General features: G+C 43.8%; 1 protein-coding gene across 2 annotated transcripts in view; it reads right to left on the reverse strand.

Annotated features, from left to right (window-relative positions):
- Positions 1-26,499, reverse strand: part of THOC5 (THO complex 5) — a 36,703-nt gene that overhangs the window by 10,024 nt on the left and 180 nt on the right. The window contains exons 2-15 of one of the 2 annotated variants that reach the window (XM_032395096.1): positions 23,958-24,088; positions 19,453-19,596; positions 18,426-18,539; positions 18,187-18,284; positions 15,793-15,939; positions 14,261-14,375; positions 10,221-10,353; positions 9,472-9,504; positions 8,137-8,214; positions 7,420-7,460; positions 7,084-7,183; positions 5,581-5,689; positions 1,158-1,259; positions 477-573 (exon numbers count right to left, since the gene is read on the reverse strand). In XM_032395096.1, the coding sequence (XP_032250987.1) occupies positions 477-573; positions 1,158-1,259; positions 5,581-5,689; positions 7,084-7,183; positions 7,420-7,460; positions 8,137-8,214; positions 9,472-9,504; positions 10,221-10,353; positions 14,261-14,375; positions 15,793-15,939; positions 18,187-18,284; positions 18,426-18,539; positions 19,453-19,596; positions 23,958-24,053 (1,407 nt within the window). In that variant the 5' untranslated portion in view covers positions 24,054-24,088. The remainder of the gene's footprint in view (positions 1-476; positions 574-1,157; positions 1,260-5,580; positions 5,690-7,083; positions 7,184-7,419; positions 7,461-8,136; positions 8,215-9,471; positions 9,505-10,220; positions 10,354-14,260; positions 14,376-15,792; positions 15,940-18,186; positions 18,285-18,425; positions 18,540-19,452; positions 19,597-23,957; positions 24,089-26,499) is intronic. The other variant, XM_032395097.1, reaches the window with a different exon arrangement.

Raw genomic sequence — 26,499 nt, forward strand, 5'->3', positions numbered from 1 at the left:
CCTGGGATGTGTATCTTATGGAAATGGCAGAGTTTGCCTGCCATGACAGGCCTGATGCTGAGTTCCAGCAGGAACAATACAAGCCATTGGGTTCTTGAGAGGCTGGCCAGCTCCTCAGAAAGGCTTCTGCTAAGATGCCAGATCCCCTGGGGTTCTGTTGACACATCATTTTTGTCATCTTTGTACATAAAACGGGGGGATGGCAGAGCCTGGAGCCATGCTGCACCCAGAGCAAGGACCCAAGTGACTTTGATCAAGAGAGCTATTAGGCTCAGGGCGAAGGCAAAAGGTACCTAAACACTTGTAGGCCTCAGACATTTTAGTATCCTGAGTGGAGGGAGGACAGATCATAGCCTGGAGGGAAAGCATTCTGATAATTTAAAGCCCCCCAAGGGCATCAGAAGCCTTTCTGGAGTCTGTACAGGAAATGAGGAAGTAGAGATCCTCAGCCAAGGAGAATGGATCAGTGTACACACCTGGGGCTGCTCTTTGGGGAAGTGGAGGCCACCCAGCTTTTGTACCCACAAATAGGGGTGACCTAGGTCAAGTACGTAGTCTCTCAAAGTCAGGATGCTGCAGAAAAGAACACAGCGTAAAATGATTTTATAAGTCTTTTCTGCGGTGGTTCCAGGATACAGCCTTTCCTATCCTCCCCCTCTCCCCACCACCCCAAATGGGCTGGTCCTGCAGGTTCAGCCACACTCAAAGCCAGACTGCCAGCAAAGCCTCTAAACTTCATCATCTCCCTACTGTGAACTTCACCTCTCCCATGTTTGCTTTTCTCTTCCCAGCGCCCCCCCACCAACTCATAAGCAAATCTCAATACAAAGGCAGTGCCCTTGATCTCTTCACCAGCCTACCAATTTTTAAAATGTTTTTAAAGTTTTTAATTCTCAGAGAATTAAAATGATAAACCATTTATTGTATCACGTGTTATCACGTCCTTCAAGTTTGATCCTTCCACCCTTCCTCACCCTCCATGACCTCCATTTGCCCCTGCATTCCCTTCTCTTGATACCACACTCCCTCCTGCCCCCAGAGTCTCTCCTCCCCACTGAGAGGTCTCTGGCCCTAACAGGTCTCCGACGCTGGGTGTGAGCTGCCGGAGACACTCCAAAGCAGAGAGGCTGGGAGAGGAGGAAACACTGCTGACTCACCCAACTTTATCAAACTGATACTGATTGGCTGGATTTGGAGTTTTCTTTCCATGGTCCCCTGGATACAAACAGCTCAGGACTGAGTCAGGAGACAGCAAGTCACTGGCAAAGGGAAAAGACCGCAGTGAGAACGCTGGCCAACTCCTTGCCTCAAGGCAGACTTGGTCATCTGGGGATGGTAATGCCACCTATCACTGATGATCATGCTACCATTTCTAGAATGCTTCCTGTGGACCAGACCCTTTATACTTGAGGTCACCGGATCCTTACAACCCTATGAGGGAGGGAGTATAACCATTTCCATTTTACAGAGGAGAAACTCAAAGCTTTGAAAGATACGGCTTGTCTTAGGTCACACTACTAGTAAAGTGCCGGAGCTGGGATTTGCACTGTCTGATCCAAGACAGTAGTAGTCCTAAGCACCAAATTTTTTGAAAACCCTATCCCTTCAAGAGGTATATGGTGACCAGGGCCTTACCTCAAGGCAGCAAAGCCCTGTGACACTGGAGATAAAATAATCACAATTTTCATAAGAGCAGAAGAGATTCCTTTCTACCCCAAAAGAACAAGTGTGCAGCTTTGATGGTGTGTCTATCTCATTTTGACCAAATCTCATGCTACTCACAGAGAAAGGTCCCTTTTATGTTCCCAGAAAAAGACATTATCACATGTGCCGGAGACAAGGTGACCCAGGGCTATAAGCAGAGAGACAGCACCACTGCTACCCACCTGGAATGGTTAGGGCACAGCCTGTAATTAAACATGACAAGTGGAGAAAGAATGGAAGGGGAGAGGAGGAAGATAATGGAGTAATCTAATTGCAAAGGACAAGGTTCGTTCTTTCCCTCAACCAGTGGGGGGGGGGGGGGTTCTCCTTCACCTTTCCAGGTACGGCATCAGGAGCAACTCAGGCAGAATGGGCTAATCCTGCTGCTCAGAGCCCCGGCACGCCTTCAAGAACTTAGCAATGGGGCAGTGGCAGCTTCTGACTCTTCCCTGTTCTCTGTCTCTCCTATAGTCTCTCTGCCCTCCTCAAGGTCTCTGCCCCTTCACTGCCTTTCATGGAGAACTGGCCAGAAAATAAATAAGAATTGTCAGTCTTTTGGGGCACCTTGGTGGCTCAGTTGGTTAAATGTCTCGCTCCGGCTCAGGTCATGATCTTGGGGTCCTGGGATTGAGCCCCGCATCAGGCTCCCTGCTCTGCGGGGTATCTGCTTCTCCCCTCTCCCTCTGTCCCTCCCTCTACTCATGCTCTCTCTCTCAAATAAATAAAATCTTTAAAAAAAAATTGCCGTGCGCCTGGGTGGCTCAGTTGGTTAAGTGTCTAACTCTTGGTTTCAACTCAGGTCATGGTCTCAGGTCATGAGACTGAGCCCCACATCGGGCTCTACACTTAGTGGGGAGTCTGCCTGACATTCTCTCTCTCGGTCTCCCTCTGCCCCTGACCCCTCTCAAATAAATAAATACATCTTTTTAAAAAATTGTCAGTCTTCTGGCCAATATTTGGTGACTATTACTAATAGAATGAATCAACAAAAATAAAGCAGAACAGCTAAAACTGCACAATAAAGGTTTCTAATTAACAGAACCTGATGGAAGAATCAAATCTTCTTGATAAAATTTACATCGTAATATGTGGTTCAGGACAACTCAATTTGGTAAAAATAATGAACATCAAAGAAGAGGTTATATATAGTCATAAAACTACAACACCAAGAGGCTCCTGGGTGGTTCAGTCAGTTGGGCATCCGACTCTTGATCTCAGCTCAGGTCTTGATCTCAGGGTAGCAAGTTAGTGCCCTGCAATGGGCTCTGCAGGGCTCTATGCCAGGCGTGGAGCCTACTTAAAAAAATAAACAAAAAAAACACTGGGATGCCTGGGTGGCTCAGTCAGTTAAGCATTTGCTTTCTGCTCAGGTCATGATCCCAGTGTCCTGGGATCAAGTCCCACATTAGGCTCCTTACTCAGTGGGAAGCCTGCTTCCCCTTCTCCATCTGCCTGCTGCTTCCCCTGCTTGTGGGCTCTATCTCTCTCTGAGAAAAAAACAAAACAAAACAAAACAAAAAAACACAACACCGAAACAAAAAGCTACTCAATTAGTCAAATCTTTGTTATAAAATAATAATAAAGGATTAAAAATTTGGTAAAGTAAAAGTGTAAAATAATTAAAAATAGTTTAATGGCTTAATGAAAAACTGATTAGTCAAAATGCCCTAACGGAGATCATTCTGGAAAATAATTTCTTAAAGAACATTCAGCAAGGCTGGTTAAATGTTAAATTGTATTAAGAACATCAATTCCCTAATGAAATAGATCCTGGCAACGGTTGTCAATGCTGCTAATGCCACAAAAACAGAGAACCTCCTATGCCTCCTGATGGAAGTACTTGACATCTATGATGTCATCTTGCTCCCCTGTCCCCCCAACCAAAAAAATCAAAATGGAATCTGATCAAGCCTCTAAATCTAATTTACATGAAATACACAGAGAGAAAGTAACTCATTAAATTGTGCTGCAGGGATGCAATCATCAAAATCCAGACCAGGGAAACCTACAAACAACCCATTCCCCTCAACAAATAAACAGATGGCAGGACATTCGGATGAAAAGAAGCTGGACAGAAGCCTCACCCAATTGCAACATTTGGACCTTATAGAGATCCAGATTCAAAACCTAATATAAAAACAAAAAAACAAAAAACACTTATGAGAAAATCAAGGTAATTTGAACTGTGGATACCAGATGGTATTAAGAAATTAGTGTGAGACTGTGATTATATTGGGGGAAAAAAAGTATCCTTATGTTTTCATAGATAAATAAATAGAACCACAGACCAGGCTGGTGTATCCCCAGGAGCCAAAGCAGCCTGTACTTGAGCAAAGGCCATTGGGCTGGGAGTCTGGAGCTCTAAGGCTTGGGGCTTCCATAACTGGCCACATACCCTTTGGACCTCAGTTTCTCCATCTAGAAAATAGGGGAATGAGCTAGACACCACCTGAAGGCCCATAAAGATATAATCCTGGTTTCAGGGCGGTATTTCCTTTTCATCTCCTCCTCCTTCCGGGGCCACAGCCCACCTATCATTGACAGTCATACAGTACAGAGGTATACAGGCCTCAGTCTCCTCCCCTTGTAAAGTTATTGTGAAGAGCAAATTCATGATGATAAACACAGCTGTCATTTATCAAGCGCTTCACCTATGCTAAGCACTGGACCTGGTCCTTCACAAACACCCTTGAAGGAGATATTATAATTAACGACCAGAGTGAGGAGGCAGACTCAGAGGCCAGGAAACTTGGCTCAATGTGCAGACACAGCTCTAAGTGGCAGACTGGGGACATGCTGGAGTTCTGAGCCCAGCTGGTAACCAGTCCGCAGCACTGTCCCCATCGTTGCACATGAGGAGATGGAGTTAAGTGTGCACTAAGGCCAGCAGGCAGCCCTGTTCTTAGTAGGTATGGCATCAAGAGGCAAGCTGGCAGAATGCTGGTGACAGGGAGCTCCACCATGGCCTCAACTGCCAGAGAGCTCTGGCTGAGCAGTGTAACTGGATGCTCTGAAGAAGCAAGCCTGGGCTCCCTCTGCTGGGGTCAGGAGAGAATAGGGTCAATTTCATCCAGAGTGCCCTAGGGTAACCACACAATACTCTCAAGTACAGGGACCACGGCTGCAGCCTGAAGGGGGCGTGGACTGTAAGTGCAGGGTAGAGAACCCAGGGACACCGCACCACCAGGCAGCCATGGGAAGAGCCCCAGCCCACGAGGCAGCAGACCTATGCCTTCCTCAGTGGTCTTTGTACAGCCAACACGATGACTCACTGTGCTTGAGTGCCAGGCCAGCCTAGTGCTTTTGTAAGTGAGGCTATTTCACCCCCAGGCTCTCTTGGGTCCTCCTCCCTTCTTTCCACTCCTAGCTGTGGAACAAGACTGCCAGTGTCAGGGGCTTCCTGGAGATGCCCGACCTGTGGCCTTGATTACTGAGCTTCTGCTCACCCTCCTCAAAACCTCCTCTCACAACCTGGGACTGAGCTGAGCTGTGAAGCAAAAATCCCAGCACCTTGGGAGAGAAAAAGTAAAGGACGAGGGTGGCCTAAATTTGTCAACCTAGTAATGTCTGCCAAACTCCATTCCTCCATTCATGCCTTTCCACTGTTCATAAAAAGCTGGTGCTCTGCCCCGCCCACTCAATTTGCCATACATTGAAGTCGTTTTATCATCTGCTATGTAGTAAGAGGACCAACTAAAATCAGTGAGTACTTCCTAAATACCAGTGATGTGCCAGGACTTCTAGCACGTGGACATGACAACAGAAATCAACACAGCCATGCACCTCCTCAGAGCGTGAGGAACCCAGAGCAGCCCATACTGAGGCTCTTCTCACACCCACCCCCACGCCCCACTCTCCACCGCGCCTGCCCAATACCCTGCACTGATGGGGGTGATCAGCTCCGTGGCGGTTGTCACTTTGGCTTTTACCGTCATGATGTTGAGGTTCATGAGGTAGTAGAAAGTCAGGTGAAGCACGCTGTCATCTGAGGGGGGAAGGAAACGAAGACCATGTACAATTTGAACATGAGAGAAAAGTTTATAGTGTTAGGGAACAGAAAGTCAGCAAGGCTTTTAAGAGCTTTTACTGTAAAAATAAGAACTCAATGTCAATTTTATACTGAGTTAAAAAAGAATGTCTACAAATTCCTTGCAACTCCTCTCTCCAAGGGGGGGAGCTTCATTTCCCTCCTCTTGAGCGTGGCCTGGACTTAGCTGCTTCTAACAACTACGATATGGAAAGGGAGCGATCAAGTGATCACCAAGTGGATCCAGGTTCCTGTCATCGGTGATAAGACACAGTGACACCATTTACCCCTGATGTGATGTGATGATGAACACCATGTCTATGGTATTCCTCCCCCAAACCCATAACCTCAGCCTAGTCAGGAGAAAGGACCAGACAAACCCAAATTGAGTCTTTCCACATAATAAACCTTGTCTTCAAAGATGTCAAGGTCATGAAAGACAAGCAAAGACTGAGGAACTATCACTGCCTGGAGAGACTGAGGGGCAGGACAACTAAATGCAATGGAACCTGGAACAAAGGACATTAGTGGAAAAACCAGGGAAATGTGCATAAATTCTGTAGTTTAGTTAATAACATTATACCAATAAAATTAACATTGGTTTGGATCACTGTACTGTGGTTAAATGCTGACATTAGGGGAAGCTGGATGAAGAGCATGAAAACTCTATTACTGCAACTCTTCTGAGTCTAAAATTATCTCAAAATAACAAATTTAAAAAAGAAAAATAAAGAGAGGACCAGTGTATGGAGTATGTTTCCATTTGTGTAAAAAGTAAAAGAAGGGGATAAATAAACACTTGTATAAAAGCTTCTAAATGCATAGAATAGGTCTAGAAAATACATCAGGAATCTGTCACAATGGTTGTCCTTGGAGGTAAGACCAAGGACAAGAGTCTGGGAGTTTCAGGTGAGAGGGAAAATTACATGTAACTGTTAACTCTTATACTGCTAGAATGCTTTATCATATGCTTCTTTATCCATACAAAACCAGTTTCAAAACATGTATTCTCTACAGAATACAAACATCTACTTACATTTGTTATATTAAGCACGTTGGTCTTATTACCCAAAACTTGCATACTCTTGCAACTTGTTCTGTGTATCTGACTTAACAAATTCAGAAATTGGTGTAATTTTACCGAGCATCCATTATGTGTCTAGTTTTGTTGCTTTGTTGTTATGGTTAGAACTTAGAGGGGAAAAAAAAAAAAATCAAACAAACTCCATGCCAAACCATGAGGAAAAACAGAAATATGAAACCAGAATCTTTTTTTGGTCAAACAGGGCTTTGGCTTGCTGGATGTTGGGCACCTGGAGATACGGGATCCCCCAGAACAAGGGAAGCCAGACCTTTGCACTTCAGGTCCAGCATGACAGATAGCGGGTGCCTCTTCAGCATCTCCTTGCGTTTGTCATCCAACTGAACTCCCAGTGTGGGTCGCCGGCGTTTCTGGATGAAGGAAAATCAAAGCGGGTAAGCACCGGTCATACAATTTCCCCCTTCCTTCTCCGTATAGGCCAGGGACTGCTGCCTGGGACCTGCTGCTTCAACTATCCCAGCTGCCAGGCCCCCCGCAGCCCTTTCTTTCCAACCTCTTTCTTCTGCTTCTAGGGAGAATAGCACCTGCCAACTAGCAGGCCCAAGTGCGGCTGTGTGGCACATTCATGAGGGGCAACAGCTCTCACCGTGGTCTGTTCCTCCTCAGCATCCGAGTCGCTCTCGTCATCTGCAACCACAAGGACAGTCATCTAGAGGTGAGGGGGCTCCCAATGTTCCCTAACGTGCCTCAACCCATGGGGCATAAAGGGGCCGAGACTGTGTCATTTGTAAATAGGTTTCTTTAGAATACATAATAAACGAATTTGCTCCTGCTTATTTGGTATAGAAAACGTGGTGATGTGAGAAAATAAAAAGAGGAATGCCTCATAATTCCCCCCCCCATTTCTGAAAGTGCTTTTTAATGTCATCCTATGGACCACAAGCCCCTCCACTGGTAGTGGTAGCAGTAACAGTAATATAAATAACAACAATAGCAGCAGTTCATATAATTTGAGCAGTCACTATGTGCCCAGAATGATGCTAAGGACTTTGCATGCACGACCTCACTTAATCCACATGATAATTCTACATGAGGTATTACTATCCTATTTTGACAAGTAAACTGAAGCTCAGAAATGTTAAAGAGCTTTCCCAGGATCAGTAAGCTAGTGAGTGGCAGGGCTGAAATCCATAAGCAGTGCTTTTTCCTGTCTACCTTGAGCATTAGGACATTAAAGTCAAGCTCCCTGATACTCAGAACTAGTACAGCTAATTTCCAAAGGCCCAGCACTGCCCCTGGGTGGCGACCCGGTGCCCCTGGAACCAACTATGGAAGACTGGGGGGAGGATCCTGACTACATTACCTTGGGAGTCTTCAGGAGGCTTAAACAGAGCCTTGGCTTCGTCCACACTGCCTTCAATTGCCACAGACAAGGTCTTATCTGTGAGCAAGAAAAAGCTTTGTATGACAGCTGCTGAGGGAAGAAGCTAAGCTATACAAACAGGCTAACTCTGGGACTGCATTTCTTCTGCCTTTGTCGCAGGTTCTTACTGACTGGGGGATGAGAGGGCAAAAGCTCTTTTTCCAGATGAAGAGGAACACGGTAGGAAACTTAAGTCTTTTTTCCATTGTTTACTCAGAACAACCCAAAGTGCAGACTTTTGGACAAGCACCAGCTGAGACTATGGTGAATGCCTCTCTTTTCAAGCTTATACCAACGCACAATCCCAACCCAGGGCCTAAAGCCACAAAATACTCTTATGCCAACTGTCTTAAAGGTTCTCATCCAGAACCCATAACTGTCCACATCATGGAAATGACCTCTCTCATCTGAGTGCTTACTCTCTATTCTGTACTACACTAAGCATCTGGCTGGCACCACCACATTTAACTGGGAGACAGGACAGTGGATAGGTTGGACTCTGTAGCCTAGTCCCAGATCTGAGTTCCTGCCCCACCAATTCCTAAACACCTGGAAAGTTATGTCACTGCTCTGAGCCCCACTTTCTGCATCAATGAAATCCTGTCTTGACAAATAGTAGCTGCCCAGTTGGGTGGTGAGGACCAAATGAGCTGATGCTTATAATTATAAAATTATTTTTTTCAAATTAATGTTTAACTTTTGCAACAACCCTTTGAGAGCCATACCATTATTATAGTCATGAAATGAGAAAATTAAGGCTCACAGAAGTTAGATACAATAGCCAGAGTAGCTAAGCTAGGATTCAAGACCAGGTCTATTCAACTTGAGCCCACTGTCTCAAGCACAAATATAAGTGGGCCGGTCCATGCACCGGGACTGACACTTCCCTGGGTCACACCTGGCCTGCCTTTGTGGAACTCCAGAGGTCTAGTGCTGAGAGGTCAAAACAGGCCACCACCCTCTTGCTCCATTCAAAAGGGTATACAGATTACAGATAGTCACAGGAGCCCAAAATGGTTTGCCCAACTGTACTAAGGAGGAACAGCAAACTTCATCGACCTGGCAGGCCACTGAGATAATACTCCCAGGAGGCTGGCCACTGCTCTGACAGCCCTGCATGAACTAACATACCTCACCCCAAACAAGCTGGATGCCCCCACCAACCACTGGCAAATGCCAAACTATTCTTTTGGGTAACTTAATCCTGAAATTCTACAGTAAAATGGGAAAGGAAATAGGATGGGGTTAAACACAAAAGAAAAGAAAATTACTCACCCTGTCTAGGGGGCTGGGAGGATTTCATATGAGCTGATGATGGAAACAAGAAGGAGAACAAAAGGGAGGGAGAGGACCAGAAGGACCAGGAAAACACAAGAAGAAAGACAGTAATGTGTCGGTGCCCATGGCTGGGAAGAGAGGCATGCACTGGTGCAATACATATCTGTCTGATGCGATGGGGTGAAGAAGAAAAGTTTAGGTGCTGGGTAAAAGCTGCAGGAAGGCAAAGGTTAGGGTCTCCAAAAACTTTTCAAAATCCTAGTGAAGTAAAGGGCTGCCCTTAAGCTTAAAGCAGAGACATCTTCCCACTTGGTAATTCACTATAATGACATGCAGCTTGTTTGGGCTTGGTGAAAGCCTGGGAAAGCTGCCTGGGACCTGTGTTGACCAACTCCTCTCTCTGAAGCGGAGCAAGAGGTGCCGATCCACCTGCCAAGCGTGCCTTGATGAGGTGAGTGTCTGGGAGCCCAGACAGGCTGCCTGGGCACTGCACTCAACAGCTGACCAGCCAGGCTCATCAAAGATTCAAAGCCATCCATTCTGAAATGCCCACCAGGTTAGTCTAGCCTCAGGCCAGCTGGTCAAAGCAGCCATGCTGGGTGGTGCGGCGGGGGGCAGCATCTGTCACCTGTGGGCTTCTGGCAGGACCAGGGAGCTTTCCTCAGCGGGCAGGGCTTCCAAATGACTCAAACGGCCAAGGCTGCTGCTCCCACAGCCCCTCTTCCTCACCCACCCCCCATACTCACCACAGGCCTGCCCATATGCAGTGGCTTGGACAAAGAGGACATAGAGGGGAGGTGGCAGGTGTCTAGCTGTCTCATATTGCTTGTGAGCCTGGTCGAACGGCATGAACAGGTACTCTTGCACGGGGAGGGAAGCCTGCATGCAACAAAAGAAGGGTTTTTGTTTTCTCCTTTTAGGCAGTCCACATATGAAGAGGTGGCTGCTGAGTTACCATAATAGCTTTTTATTTACTAAAAATACACGATAAGGTAACAGAATAGGTAGACAAAAAGTCAATACAAAAAGATCAATTTATACAAGCAGCAAACAGTAAGAAAATAAACTTATAAAAAGAGCCATTTCCAATAGCATCAAGAAAACATCAACTACCTATTAAGTGAAAGGTATGTAAGCCTCTACACAAAGATCTGAGAAACAAAAGATCTAAACGAATGGAGATATATACCATGTTAATGGTCTGGAAAACTCAATATTATCTTGAAATCAATTCACCCCAAAGCGATCTACAGATTCAATGCAATCCAAGTCTAAATCCCAGCAGGTGAAAATCGATTACCTGATTCTAAAATTTATTATGTTAAATGCAAAGGACCAGGGTGCCTGGGTGGCTCAGTCGTATAAGCGTCTGCCTTCGGCTCAGATCATGATCCCGGGGTCCTGGGATTGAGCCCCACATTGGGCTCCCTGTTCAGCGAGGAGCCTGCTTCACCCTCTCCCTCTGCCTCTCCCCCCGCCTGTGCTCTCTCTCTCACACTTGCTCTGTCAAATAAATAAATGAAATCTTAAAAAAAAAAAAGCTACAGTAAATAAGCCAGTATGGTACTGGTGCCTGGATAGACGAGTAGACCATTCACAAACCTACACAGACATTTAAGACAAAAGTGGCACAGCAGAGTGGGGAAAGAATGGTCTTTTCAATAAATGACCCAGCTGAATACCAACATGTGAAAAAAAAAGAATCTGACCCTTACCTCACACTAGGTACAAAATTCCCTTCCAGGAAGCCTAGAAATCTAAATGTGAAAGACAAACAATAGAGCTTCTATAAGAAAACAAGAGAATATCTCCATGACCTTGGGAACAGAGATAAATTTCTTAAATAGGACACCAAAGCACTAACCATAAAGGAAAACACTAATTAGACCATATAAAAATTAAGAAATCTGCTCATTAAAAGATACCATTATGAGAGTGAAAAAGAAAGTCACAAAATATCTGCAAAAGATTCATCTTCAGAAAATATAAAGAAGTACAAGCAAAAGACTTAAACATGCCTTTCACAAATGAGGTAATCCAAAAGCTAATAAGCATATAAAAGGGGCTGTGTGCAACATCACTGGTCCTCAGGGAAAAGGAATTTAAAACCATAAGCAATGCCCTCCAGAATGGCTAAAATTAAGAAGACTGACAATATCAAGTGTTGGTGAGGATGTGGAGCAATTAGAACTTTCATATGGTGCGGGCGCCTGGGTGGCTCAGTTGGTTAGGCGACTGCCTTCGGCTCAGGTCATGATCCTGGAGTCCCGGGATCGAGTCCCGCATTGGGCTCCCTACTCAGCAGAAAGCCTGCTTCTCCCTCTGACCCTCCCCCCTCTCATGCTCTCTCTATCTCATTCTCTCTCTCAAATAAATAAATAAAATCTTAAAAAAAAAAAAAAGAACTTTCATATGGTGCTAGGGGAATTTTGTAAATCAGTGCAATCATTTTACAAAACTGTTTCAGTATGTGCCAAAACTAAATATATGCCTAGCATACTCTACAACCCAGCAATTTCATTCCTAGGAATATATTCAACAGAAATATGTACACACAGGCACCAAAGGACAAAGAATGCTCATAGCAGCATTATTCATTAGCCCTAAACTAGAAGAACCCACAATCAAATACTAAGTATCAATGAAAACAAATGAACTGGTGTTCACGACAATACAGACAAATCTCACAAACACAATGTTGAGCAAAAGAAGCCAGACTCAAGTGTATATGATTCCGTTTGTGTAAATTCAAAAACGGGCCAAACTAACTTATGATGTTAGAAGTCAAGATAATGGTTACGGGGGGGGGGGGGGGGGGGGGTGGGGAGGGGAGGATACAGTGACTGGAAGGGGAAATAAAATTGCTTCTAAAAAATCAATACTGTTATTTTTCTTGATTTGGGTGCCAGTTACAGAGATGTGTTCACTTGTGAATAATCACTGAGCTATACACTTACGAAATGTATGCTTTTCTATACATAACATTATTCTTTTAAGTGTAATATATGTGCATTGTTTTAAAAAGTTGTATTCGGGGCGCCTGGGTGGCTCAGTCAGTAAGTGTTCAACTCTTGATCTCAGCTCAGGTCTTGATCTCAGGGTCGTGAGTTCAAGACCTGCATTGGGCTCCACGCTGAGTGTGGCGCCTGCTTAAAAAAAAAAAAAAAAAGTTGTATTCAAGTTTATAAAGCAAAAACTCCCAGGGGCACCTGACGGGCTCAATTGGTAGAATATGTGACTCTTGATTTCGGGGTCAATGCCCCACAATGGGCGTAGACTACTTTAAAAACAAAACAAACAAGCCTCCCAGTCCCCAAACCCCAAAGTAATTGTTAAAGATTTGGTGTGAACAGTAACTCTTCCAAGCATACACTGGACTCACACATGTATATATTCATATGGATACTTTATAAACAAAGGTATACAATGAAATAGTACTTTATGTCCTACAATGGGCACTGTTTTGTTTAATTATATGATAAATCTTTATTCTGTCCAATTATTTTATCAGTGTAATGATGTTCTGTATTTCCAGTACAGCCATAAGGCTGTGCCGTACAAGAATTTATTTAACCTGTACCCTACTTAGGCATGTTTAGAGAGACTGCAGTTAATAGGAAAAATTAAGGCGTGCCTGGGTGGCTCAGTCCATTAAGCGTCCAACTCTTGATTTGGGCTCAGGTCATGATCTCAGGGTCGTGAGATCGAGCCCTGCATTGGGCTCTGCACTGGGAGTAGAGCCTGGGTGTCTCCCTCCATCTGCTCCTCTTCCCACACTCTCTCTCTCAGATAAATAAACAAACAAAATCTTAAAAAAAAAAAAAAAAAAAACGGGAAAAATTAAGTACAACCCAAACTTTTAGCTTGTTTTCTTTCTGTCCTATTATGAAGTGCTACTGAGAATATTTGTTAACAATTCTAATTCTATGCCTAGAGTTGAAGGGAGGAAATGTAGATCTTGCCAAATCCTAGAAAAGGGAATTTTTGATTTCTCTAGGGTCCTTTTGCAAAGTTCCTCCATGTTAACCATTTACTCTACTACATAAAACTATGAGAATTTAGAGGGCTGCCTGGTTGGCTCAGCTGGTAGAGCATGTGACTCTTGATCTCGGGGTCTTGAGTTCATGCCCCATGTTGGGCATAGTGTTTACTTAAAAAAAAACAAAACACAAAGCCTTAAAAAAAAAACAAAACCATAAGGATTTAGAGCAAATCTGGCCTCACAAATAAAAATCAGGTCACCTACACAGAAAGACATTACATTTACATTACATTGTAAAGTGGGGACTTTTCCTCTGAAGGTACCTAACAGCTTTCAAATACGAGTGAAGTTCTCTTCAGAGAGAGTACATCTGCTGAACATCTGCCCCCAAGGTGCAGTCAGGGAGTCTAACAGACATCCACAGAAGCAGGCTTAGATGTCTGGAGGCTGTGGGGCTGGTGGAAACCATTCTGGGAGTAAATTAAACCTAGAGTTTGCAAAAGTATTTTACCTGGAAGAAGCTCTGGGAGAAAAAGAAAACATCCCAGGTAAATGTGTGTCTATGTTCCTGAGCCCACATGGCAGCATCTCTTCCACCCAGTACACAACCTTACCGTACTGGCTGGGTAGAAACTGCTAACAGGACAATCCTTGCACTGGGCTCTGACACCCACTAGTGTAACACACCTGGCAAAACCCAAAGGGATACATGGCTGCTGGAGGCCTCAGGTCAGCAAGGTCTCACTGGGTGCTGAAGACAAAGCAAAAGGCCAATGTTGGGGAGTATATGGGGGAAAGTCTCACCTGCATGATGCTATTGAGGCGAGGCTGGAGGCTGCTTAGGTACTCCTTCTTCACCTCAATCTCCTTAAGGATCTTCTCCTTGTTGGACAGGCACTCCCGGTACTTCTCTGCCAGCCTATTGGGAAAGGACAGACCACTGTCACTCGAAGCTCCTCAGAGATCTCCCAACACACCTACTGACTGTCACAATCCACCTAATGACAGCAGTCATGATTAACTAATGTTTACCTAGTACTTACTATGTGTCAAGCACTTGGAGAACTCTTTATAAGCATTATTGCATTTAATGCTTATAAAAATCCTGGAAGATAGGGAATCTTCTTTTCCCCAAAGGAAGAAACGAAGGCTTAAGGAGGTAGGTAACTTGCCCAAGGTCATCCAGCTAAAAGCAAGTACAGAGCTGGGCTTTGAATCCATGCCTGTCTGGCTCCAGAGGCTCTGCTCATTAACCACTAGGGAATATCTGTGTCATTTCCTGTTCCCTTTCTTACCTCTAAGGTCTAGAACCAAAACTTTCACAAACATGTGGATCTAGCAACTATAGTACCCAAATGAGGCCCACAGACTGGCCTGAGTGGGACAGGTGGTGATGGATTCTGGACCACAGGAATACAACACTCATGGCTTAGCCTGTGCCAAGGCAAGCCATGTACTGGACAGGGGGGTGATGGGCCAGCCCCATCTGTTAACAACCTGACACCAATTCCATAAGCACCACACTTAGTGCTTATTAAATTCGTAACATGGACCGAAGGCATAGAATACATTCTATAACAGGAAAAAAAAAAAAAAGGAATAAAAACACCTGCTTCTCCAGTGGAAAACAGAGCAAATGTGTCAACCAAAAGCCCTAGAATTGGTACGAAAATGTACCAATATGGGGAAGAAAGTCACTATAACGAAAGGGATGCAGCCATGAAAGATCCAGTATGAAAAATACACTACCCCCTTAAAAAGACCTAGATTAAATTACACAGTATAGATGTTCTACTTACAATTAATAAATAAAAGATCTTTATTAGTATGGGAAATTTTTATACGTAAAGGTGCTCCTTGAAGCATAAAATATGATAGCAAAAAAGTGATAACTAAAAGTCCAATCCAATAGAGGAAAGATTATGTGAATTGTAATTTGTCTATACACAGGAATGCCGTGCAGAACCTTCTAAAATAATGTCTGCAAACCTTTAAAGTACCACAGGGACAGTCTTAGAGGCAGAGGAAAAAGCAAAAGAAAAAAATTAAATTTACAATTCAAAAGGTATTTAGGTCTCAGGTGTTAAAATTTTAAAGAAAAAGTTACTCCAATTTTCTTTTAACAGCCATAAGCAATTCCAGCCCCACCCATAATGCTGTTGGTCAAGTTTGAATTATCAGGTGTGAATTAATCACAAAATGGGATTTGGTCTTAAACCATTCTACTGGTTCCAGAACTTTGCTGTATGATTGCGGGTCGTGCACGACAAAGCACTGTCCTCATGGTTAAAGGTCTGTGTCTGCATAGGCTAACAAGGTCAGGAAAGATACACAACCTTTTCCGCTGTTCCAGCTCCCAGTCCAGACGTGCAAGGGTTTGCTGGTGAGGGTCTCCCATGGTGACTTCAGCCTTGCTAATATCTGGAGGAGCCTCCTTATAAAATTCCTCTAAACTGACCAGATCAATTTCTTCATGCTTTGACCTACAGGGAAAAACTAGATGTCAAGTTGCTGTTCTCAGGATCCCAAACCGTGGATTAAGTGGGCCCACAGATCCCTCCATGTTGCTTACTTAGCCCTGCTCTACAACTACCCAGGAACCTGGAATCCAGTCTTCTCAGCAAATGCTCATTAGTAAATGTTTCATTTTGAAGAGAGGTAGTTGGTAACATACCATAGGATCCTTATCGATGGTATCCAACCTTTTTACCCATGAATTAGCTGAAGACCTGGAAGGGATGCTTTTCAAATTTACAGATGTCTCAAATTTACAGATGTCTCCAAGCTTAGCAAAAGAGGTAACTGAAAAAGTCAATAAAAACACTACAGTCTAGACCTAGGCTGCCAGGTTGAAACCAAGAATTGGAAACAGGAAAAAAAAGTAACGGTCTGCACGGAACTTCAAAATATTAACTGCATGCGCATGGGATGGGGAAAAGCCAGCATAATGATCTAGAGGCTTCATCTGTTGAATACATAGTGACTCCTAAGAAAAGAAACCCGATTCTTTTTCCTGTGTTAACATAGTAGTGCACAAGTTGTGGACAAATGATGGTAATAACAGCAGCTACCAGGTATTAAGCGCCTACTGTATGCCAGCCTCACCTCACTTATTTCTCACGATAACTCACCAAATGGGGATTTCTATCTCCATATCTCAAATGAGATGGAGACTTCCACAGTTGAGGAACTTGCCCAAGGTCACACAGCTAGTGAGTGGCAGAGCTGGGATTTGAATCCAGGCTGTCTGACCAGGGCCAAGAGTGGTCACCCGCCTCTCCAAAGGCCAGGGTTCTATTGTATTCTGCATTTGTCAGCTTTCATCTGAGTAATGGTTATAGCTTGGGGCATCACTTCTTTTGTTTTTAATACCTTTTTATTTTTAAGTAGTTTAAGATACACAGGAACTTTCAGAAATAGTACTTAGAGTTTATTTCCTCTGTGTATCCTTCCCCTGGGTTCCTCCAGTGATAGTATCTACACATAGTACATTGTCAAAACCAGGAAACTGACAATGACACAATACTATTAACTCAGGTACAAACCTGATACAGATCTCACCTCTATTAGTATTTAACTATTATGACATGATGAATTTGTAAAGCAGGTAAAGATACCTCTCAAAAATCAGCATAATTATCAAAAATACACCAGACTCAATGACTGATATGCCCCTCTCATCCCAAGTTTATTACAAATAAAACCTGCCTCGGGGGCCTGGGTGGCTCAAACAGCTAAGCGTCTGCCTTCAGCTCGGGTCATGATCTCAAGGTCCTGGAATCAAGTTCCGCATCGGGCTCCTTGATCAGCAGAGAGTCTGTTTCTCCCTCTTCCTCTGCTCCTCCCCCCACCCCCCGACTCGTGCGTGTTCTCTCTTTTTTTAAGATTTTATTTATTTGACAGAGAGAGAGAGCACGAGTAGGCAGAGCAGCAGGCAGAGGGAAAGGGAGAAGCAGGCTCTCCGCTGAGCAGGGAGCCCGACTCGGGGCTCGATCCCAGGACTCTGGGACCATGACCTGAGCCGAAGGCAGCTGCTTAACCGACTAAGCCACCCAGGCGCCCCTCTCTCTCAATCTCTCTCAAAAACAAAATAAAACAAAAAACAAAACCAAAAACCAAACAACAACAAAACACCTCCCTCTTCTCAGCCTGCACAAGTAGGTCTTACCAAGCAAGAATACATTCCCTTCTCTTCCTCTGTCTACTTCTTTCTTCCTTCTCATCTCTCAGCTTGGATTTGCTAAGAGGCATTACATTTTAAGATGGACACTGAAAAACTACAGTTTGTTCACCCAAAGGCAGCTAAGTGGCAAGAAGTTCAGCTTCCAAAGAATAAAATCCAGTTGTAAAAATGAATGGCTGCAACTTTAGAGAGGAAAAACTGGGCCAAAAGGTTAAAAAGATTTGACTGGAAGGGAATTGCTCCCATGCAAGGTGCCCAGGAATCAAACTGGTAATGTAAAGGCCCTTGCTAGAGAAAAACTGCTTTTGACCAGGTGCAGAGCTCAAAATTTAAAGAAGTCAGAAAGGCTTCTGAGGTTCTTTGTGTAGCCTGAAAACACTGTTTCCAATTCTCCCACTCAAAGTGATCTATTCACCTTCGTCCCAGATCCTGCAGTCTCCAAGCCCATCTGATTTTTTTTTTTTAGGAGCCTAACTCACACTGAACTATGTAGGAAAAAGCAGTCAGCAACACACTATTTTGCCAAAGGCTGTTCTCCAAAACTCACTTAAACTCCAGACATTTGGTGATCTCTTTCTGCAGGTGCATCACCTCATACAACAGGTTCTGCAGCTGCAGGTGATAGGCGTCTACTTTCTGCTTGGCCTGAAAGGAGGACAAGGTCAGAGGTAAGTGGGGCAAGTCAGGTCAGACAGAGCAGAAGCAAACGCAGGGAAGAGGTAAAGGGGATTAAGAAGGGAATGTGCGGAAGAGTTGGAGAAGAGGATTAAACTTCTCAATTTCTACCTCATGGGTCTGATCTCTTCCTTTCTTCAACCTGATGTGGGCTAATCGATTAAGCTTCTTTAGAGTCATGAAATGCACACAGCTCTGGATCCTCCGATCTTCTATCTCAACTGCCTGCAGGCAAAGAAAACCGGTGAAGATCTTGTCAACAGGTGCTGGCTCAGCTTCCTTCAGCCCCTCACCCATCCCCAACCACAACCAAAAACAAATACTGGAAGGAGCTCAGAACCAAGAGACATGTCAGTGGGAAATGGAAGAATGACTGTATAAGGAAAATGCTTACAGTTCCCAGGCAAAAAAAAAACAAAAAACAAAAAACAATTTCTACTTGGATTGAAGTAACAGGGATTGAAGATGGAGCAAGTGCAGCCAATGCACAATTAATATCTGTCCCTACGTACTGTATACAGAGATCCTAACGATAGCAACACCCTGCCATACAATTAGATCTCTGTGAATAACATTACAGAATGACTTAAATGAAAATGGCAGAATTACAGCTGTAAAGCTTGGCTACAGTAAAATACAATGTAATAATCATAACAATATTGGACAGTATAAGCACAAATAAGTGAGATTCTTGGAAATATATAGGTTTTGTTTTTAGTCACTGTTTAGTTCCTTTGTCCCAAAGTCTGGTTCATTCATTTAAAGTTAATAATTTCATTTCTGGTCTCTATGACATACTTGTACATGTTCATCCTTAAAACAACAAAGGAATTTACACGTATCATCATTTCTCAAAACCTAGCAAAATGCCTAGCATGTAATATCAGTTAGATGAATTATCAAATTACAGTTATGAGAAAAATTGTCCTGTACTTTTGTTACTGTAATTGGTGGTTGGGTGGTGATGACATGTTCCCATAGGTTAATGGGCACATCTCTGGAGCTCCCAGACTCCAACCACCTGATCATGGCTAGGACAGAAGACCAAGATGAGGAAGGGCTCTGATGGGTGCAAAACAAGTCCATCCATGCAAACCTACCAGGTTCGTGTCTGCCCAATCCCAGTCCCACTCCTTACCACATCCTTGCCTCCTCTGCTCTTCAGGTCCTGGATCTCAGCCATGAGCCTCTGTAACTCCTGGCATGTGTACTTGTACAGTTCATAGTCTCTGCCAGGGTCCCGCAGGTCCACTTCAGCCTCCTCACTGTAGTATTTACCTTCCTGTGGAGGCAAGGATACAGGCTTTGGGTGGGGAATAAGAGTCTCCCTGTTGGGACCAGGGACACTGGGCTGAAATCGGTAACAATGAAACCCCAAATCAGGTCTCTAAAAAATCTGGTCCTCAAATCAAATGTTTTTCTTCTTTTCAAAACGGAAAAGAATTCATTCCTCTTTTCTTCTTTCTAATTATAAAGTAATGAATGCTTGGTGTCAGAGACTCAGAACATAAAAGTATCAAAAACAAAATGAAAAGTTGCCTGTAATCTCACCTCCCATCCTGAAATAACTATTTTTAATACTGTGGATAAACACAAGTTTTATTTTTAAACAAAATGGGATCATACTGTCCATGCTAATTTTTGCAATTTCTCATCCCAATAAATTTTTTTTTTTTTATGTTTGTAGTAGCTTTATTCATAATTTCCCAAACTTGGAAGCAATAAACATGTTCTTCAATAGGTGAGTGAATACATCAACTGTGATACATTCAGAGAATAGAATATTATTCAGTGCTAAAAGGAAATGAGCTATGGAGCCATGAAAAGATATGGAAGAACCTTAAATACATATTACAAGTGAAAGAAGCCAAACTGAGAAGGCTGCATACTGTATGATTTTAACTGTATGATGTTCTGGAAAAGACAAAACTGTGGAGACAATAAAAGATCCATGGTTCTGGGGTGGGCGTGGTAGGAGGAATGAAAAGGCAGAGCACGAGGATTTTTTAGAGCAGAGAAAATACTCTGTATAGTATTATAATGATGGATACATGTTATTATACTTTTGTCCAAACCCATGAAGTGTACACCACCACGACTGAACCCTCATTCACTCGTTAAGTTAAACTACAGACTTTGGATAATTGTGATGTGTCAGTATATGTTCATCCTTGGCGAAAAAAAATGTCCCATTTTGGTGAGTGATGTTCATAAGGGGGAAGGCTATGTATGCATGGGGGCAAGGGGTATTTGGGAAATCTCTGCGTCTTTCTCTCAATTTTTTTTTAATTTTTTATTGTTATGTTAATCCCCATACATTACATCATTAGTTTTAAATATAGTGTTCCATGATTCATTGTTTGTGCATAACACCCAGTGCTCCATGCAGAACGTGCCCTCCTCAATACCCATCACCAGGCTAACCCATCCTCCCACCCCCCTCCCCTCTAGAACCCTCAGTTTGTTTTTCAGAGTCCATCGTCTCTCATGGTTCTTCTCCCCCTCCGATTTCCCCCCCTTCATTCTTCCCCTCCTGCTACATTCTTCTTCTTCTTTTTTTCTTTCTTAACATATATTGCATTATTTGTTTCAGAGGTACAGATCTGAGATTCAACAGTCTTGCACAATTCACAGCGCTTACCAGAACACATACCCTCCCCAGTGTCCATCACCCAGTCACCCCATCCCTCCCACCCCACCCCCCACTCCAGCAACCCTCAGTTTGTTTCCTGAGATTAAGAATTCCTCATATCAGTGAGGTCATATGATACATGTCTTTCTCTGTTTGACTTATTTCGCTCAGCATAATACCCTCCAGTTCCATCCACGTCGTTGCAAATGGCAAGATCTCATTCCTTTTGATGGCTGCATAATATTCCATTGTATATATATACCACATCTTCTTTATCCATTCATCTGTTGATGGACATCTTGGCTCTTTCCACAGTTTGGCTATTGTGGACATTGCTGCTATAAACATCGGGGTGCACGTAGCCTTTCGGGTCCCTACTTTTGTATCTTTGGGGTAAATACCCAGGAGTGCAATTGCTGGATCATATGGTAGCTCTATTTTCAACTTTTTGAGGAACCTCCATACTGTTTTCCAGAGTGGCTGCACCAGCTTGCATTCCCACCAACAGTGTAGGAGGGTTCCCCTTTCTCCGCATCCCCGCCAACATCTGTCATTTCCTGACTTGTTAATTTTAGCCATTCTGACTGGTGTGAGGTGGTATCTCATTGAGGTTTTGATTTGGATTTCCCTGATGCCGAGCGATATTGAACACTTTTTCATGTGTCTGTTGGCCATTTGGATGTCTTCTTTGGAGAAATGTCTGTTCATGTCTTCTGCCCATTTCTTGATTGGATTCTTTGTTCTTTTGGTGTTGAGTTTGATGAGTTCTTTATAGATTTTGGATACTAGCCCTTTATCTGATATGTCATTTGCAAATATCTTCTCCCATTCTGTCAGTTGTCTTTTGGTTTTGTTGACTGTTTCCTTTGCTTTGCAAAAGCTTTTTATCTTGATGAAGTCCCAAGAGTTCATTTTTGCCCTTGCTTCCCTTGCCTTTGGCGATGTTTCTAGGAAGAAGTTGCTGCGGCTGAGGTCAAAGAGGTTGCTGCCTGTGTTCTCCTTTAGGATTTTGATGGACTCCTGTCTCACACTGAGGTCTTTCAACCATTTGGAGTCTATTTTTGTGTGTGGTGTAAGGAAATGGTCCAGTTTCATTCTTCTGCATGTGGTTGTCCAATTTTCCCAATACCATTTGTTGAAGAGACTGTCTTTTTTCCATTGGACATTCTTCCCTGCTTTGTCAAAGATTAGTTGACCATATAGTTGACCATATAGGGTCCATTTCTGGGCTCTCTATTCTGTTCCATTGATCTATGTGCCTGTTTTTGTGCCAGTACCATACTGTCTTGATGATGACAGCTTTGTAGTAGAGCTGGAAGTCCGGAATTGTGATGCCGCCAGCTTTGCTTTTCTTTTTCAACATTCCTCTGGCTATGCGGGGTCTTTTCTGGTTCCATACAAATTTTAGGATTATTTGTTCCATTTCTTTGAAAAAAGTGTCATCCCAATAAATTTAAAAACCCATCACAATGGCTACGTGATAATCCACTACATCGATGAACCAGGATTCATTTAACTAAATTCCTACTGATGAGTGTTTAGATGGTCAAATCAAGCTTTAGCAGAGGCTAAAATATCATAATTGGTCACTTAGCCTTTGGAGTGAATGGAACACATTTCTTGAAGAGAGAGTCCACTATAGTTAATAATACTGCATTGCATATTTAAAAGTCGCTAAGATAGTAGGTCTTAAAAATTATCATAACAACGGTGCCTGAGTGGCTCAGTGAGTTAAGTGTCCAACTCTTGATTTCAACTCAGGTCTTTATCTCAGGGTTGTGAGTTCAAGCCCCATGTCAGGCTCCATACTAGGCGTGGAGCCTACTTAATTAAAAAAAAAAAGTTCTTATCAGAGGAAATAAAAATTTTAACTACACACGGGGATGGATGTTAACTAGATTTTTGTGGTGATCGTTTCACAATATATACAGATATCAAATGTTGTGCACCTTAAATTAATATAACGTTATATGTCAATTATATCCCAATAAAAAAAGAACCAGTGCCTGCAATGGGTAAGGTTTTTGTTAATCTAGATTTCCTAAATCTGAGGAAAACATCATTTTCTACTTAAATTCAAGCTCTTATGTTTCTCTATTGTAGCTTTTTTTTTTTCTTTTTAAAGATTTTATTTATTTATTTGACAGAGAGAGGTGGCGAGAGCAGGAACACAAGCAGGGGGAGTGGGAGAGGGAGAAGGAGGCCTCCCACAGAGCAGGGAGCCCAATGCAGGGCTCGATCCCAGGACCCTGGGATCATGACCTGAGCCGAAGGCAGACGCTTAACAACTAAGCCACCAAGGCACCCCTCTATTCTAGCTTTAAAAAAAAAAAAAGTAGGGTGCTTGGGTAGCTCAGTCAGTTAAGCATCTGCCTTCAGCTCAGGTCATGATCCCCGGGTCCTGGGACAGAGCCCTGCATCAGGGAGCCTGCTTCTCCCTCTCCCTCTGCCCCTCCCCTCATTTGTGCTTGCTCTCTCTCAAATAAATAAATAAAATCTTAAAAATAAATAAATAAAAAATAAAGTAACCAAACAATCAAAACAATTAAGTCATCAATTAGCTTGACAGATTCAAGAACACAGAAACAGTAAAAGGAAGAACCTGCTGACCACATGAGCTCTCAGGCCACAGAAGAGATTCTGTGGGGATGTCGTTCTGATACTATCTCAGTAGCAGACCAGGGATGCCACATCTCCAATCACCGGTGGTATGCTGCAGATACTGGCTTCTTCTGACCATCAGGAAAAATGGAGACCTACACCATACTAGAACGCAGTCTCTGTTCAGGCACTATTTATGTCTAACATAGGCTTGTTGGTTCTTGGGATGCTGCAGCAAAACCAGATGTAAATACTCAGGTTTGTAGAACCAAGGGAAGTCCAGGCACCTGGTCAAGCAGAGGACACCTGGGAGGTTGTCCCTGTGACCCTCAGCTGCTGCAAACTCACAGCTAGGTGCTTGGTCACGAGCTGTAATTTCTCAGCAATGTGGCAGCCCTGGCTGATCTCACCTGCTCTGTGTCAGAACGGTTACGCTTCCCTTCAGCTGGAGCTCCATCACTTCGGATCACTTTGGGCTTCCGTTTTTTGCTTGATTCTGATGACATGTTGTTTGGTGAGGTCAGGAGGAAAAAGCAGAGACCTGTTAAGAGGAGGAAACTTTTAAGATTTTTCAGAGTTGGGGGGCCTGGGTGGTTCAGTTGGTTAAGTGTCAGCCTTCGGCTCAGGTCATGATCCCAGCGTCCTGGGATCGAGACCCACATGGGGCTCCCTGTTCTGTGGGGAGCCTGCTTCTCCCTCTCCCACTCCCCCTGCTTGTGTTCCCTCTCTCGCTGTGTCTCTCTCTGTCAAATAGACAAAATCTTTAAAAAAAAAAAAAAAAAAAAAGATTTTTCAGAGTTGGAATTGGGAGATTTTCCTGGAGTCAGAATACTGAAGTCTAACTAGTAGTTCTGGCCACTTATACCCTTGTTAACTCAAAAAAAATGTCACTCAACCCTCTAAAGCCTCATTTTAATCCTCTGTAAAAGTGGGGAGGGGTGCCTGGGTGTCCCAGTCAGTTAAGCCGCTGCCTTCGGCTCCGGTCATGATCCCATGATCCCAGGGTCCTGGGATCCAGCCCCTTGTTGGGCTCCCCGCTCAGCGAGGAGACTGCTTCTCCCTCTCCCCCCTGCTCGTACTCTCTCCCTCTCTCTCAAATGAATAAAATCTTTTTAAAAATAAAAAAATAAAAAGAGGGAATGAGGCGCCTGGGTGGCTCATTGGTTAAGCGGCTGACTCTTGATCTCAGCCAGGTCTTGATCTCAGGGTTGTGAGTTCAAGCCCTGCATCGGGCTCTGTGTTAGGTGTGGAGCCTGCTCAAGATTCTCTCTCCCTCTGCTCTGCCGCGCCCCCACCCCCCACCCCGCGCACCGTGAGCACACTCTCTAAGGGGGGAATCAACTCTCAGCCTGTCCAAAAAAAACTCATCTTTTCCAGCTCCACCTCCTTTAAAGGCACCACAACCACATCCCTGACTAAACTCAGCCTAGCATATATACCCGTTCCCAATATTATTGATTGATCACTGCATGCTGGACCTGATCTAAGCACTTTAAGGGTATGTTCTCACTAGATCCTTATAAGAAACCTTCCAGATACGAACAAGTACCATTTTATGGGTGAGAACATTGAGGTTCAGAAAGGTGAATGAGGTGCTGAAGGTCACAAAGAATATGCTAAAGCTTGGGTCCATCTGATGCCACATCAGTGCTCTTGACAACTACATTATTGTGACACCAGTGTGTCTTGCTACCATCTCACTTGGCAATGCCATCAACTCTTTGGTTGGTCCTAAAATTTAAAAGAATAGAACCTACATTTCATGGGACTTGAGTCACAAAGCATCCTCCCTCTGCTACCTCTCCTGGTTGTCACCACAGCCCTGAGGAGGACAGCACTACCCCCTCACCACAACAAATCTGTCACCAACAATTACTGAAGGAACTAACAGCTCATGGTAGTGAGTCAGAGAAGCCCTGAGTTGCAGTCTCCACTCTACTATTTTACTGCTATGAATCCTGGGACAAGTTGCTTCACTGTTCTCTGGGCCTGCTTCCTCACAGATCAAATGAGAGTAACAGTCCCTACCTCAGGGGTTGCTGTGGACATTGACACAGGAGGCACTCCCCTGGTGAAGGTGATGGAGATGACCTAGGACTGGGGCTTTAGATGGTACATGGATGATCTGAAATAATGCTGAACACCTAAGGAGAGAGTTAATCCCCTTTCAATTCTTTTTAGAAACTTCTGATTGCTTCAAGGAGAACATCTCATTTCCCTAGTTTGTCTTTAACATCTGTGAACACCAATGTTCCTTTGTTAACAAAAGGACTCTGTCTCAGAGCCTTAGACAATGAAATCTAGCCAGAATTAAGAATGTTTTCATGTTAAATATATTAGTTCTTATCACTATCTTCTACATAGGACAAGTCTCCATTCAGGGGAGAGACTTAAAATTTCCTCTTAAAGAATATTTATGTTTAAGAAGTAAAAGGTGACTCGATTAAAAACCTTTAGCAAAGGGGCGCCTGGGTGGCTCAGTTGTTAAGCATCTGCCTTTGGCTCAGGTCATGATCCCAGAGTCCTGGGATCGAGCCGCATCGGGCTCCCTGCTCCACGGGAAGCCTGCTTCTCCCTCTCCCACTCCCCTGCTTGTGTTCCTTTTCTCCCTGTGTCTCTCTCTGTCAAATAAATAAATAAAATCTTAAAAAAAAAAAAAAAACCTTTAGCAAAGTCTTAAACAGTAAATTGGGCACAACCCACAAAGTTGGGACGCGAAAGGCTGAAATGTGGGAAATCCTGACTTCGGAAACCCAGTAAAGACAGCCTGGCACACTGGCACACGTAAGCACACAATAAATGTGAGCTATTATCACCACCACCTTCGACATCGACATCATCGTCGTCACCTAGAGGCTACCATGTGGGGCCCGACGCTGCTGCAGCCAACATCATTTTCACCTGAAGAGACTGAGCGCGCGGCGCCGAGCGGCTGGGGACCCCGGAGAGTGA

This window comes from Phoca vitulina, unplaced genomic scaffold (assembly GCF_004348235.1).
Source record: "Phoca vitulina isolate PV1807 unplaced genomic scaffold, GSC_HSeal_1.0 scaffold82, whole genome shotgun sequence".
Lineage (NCBI taxonomy): Eukaryota > Metazoa > Chordata > Mammalia > Carnivora > Phocidae > Phoca > Phoca vitulina.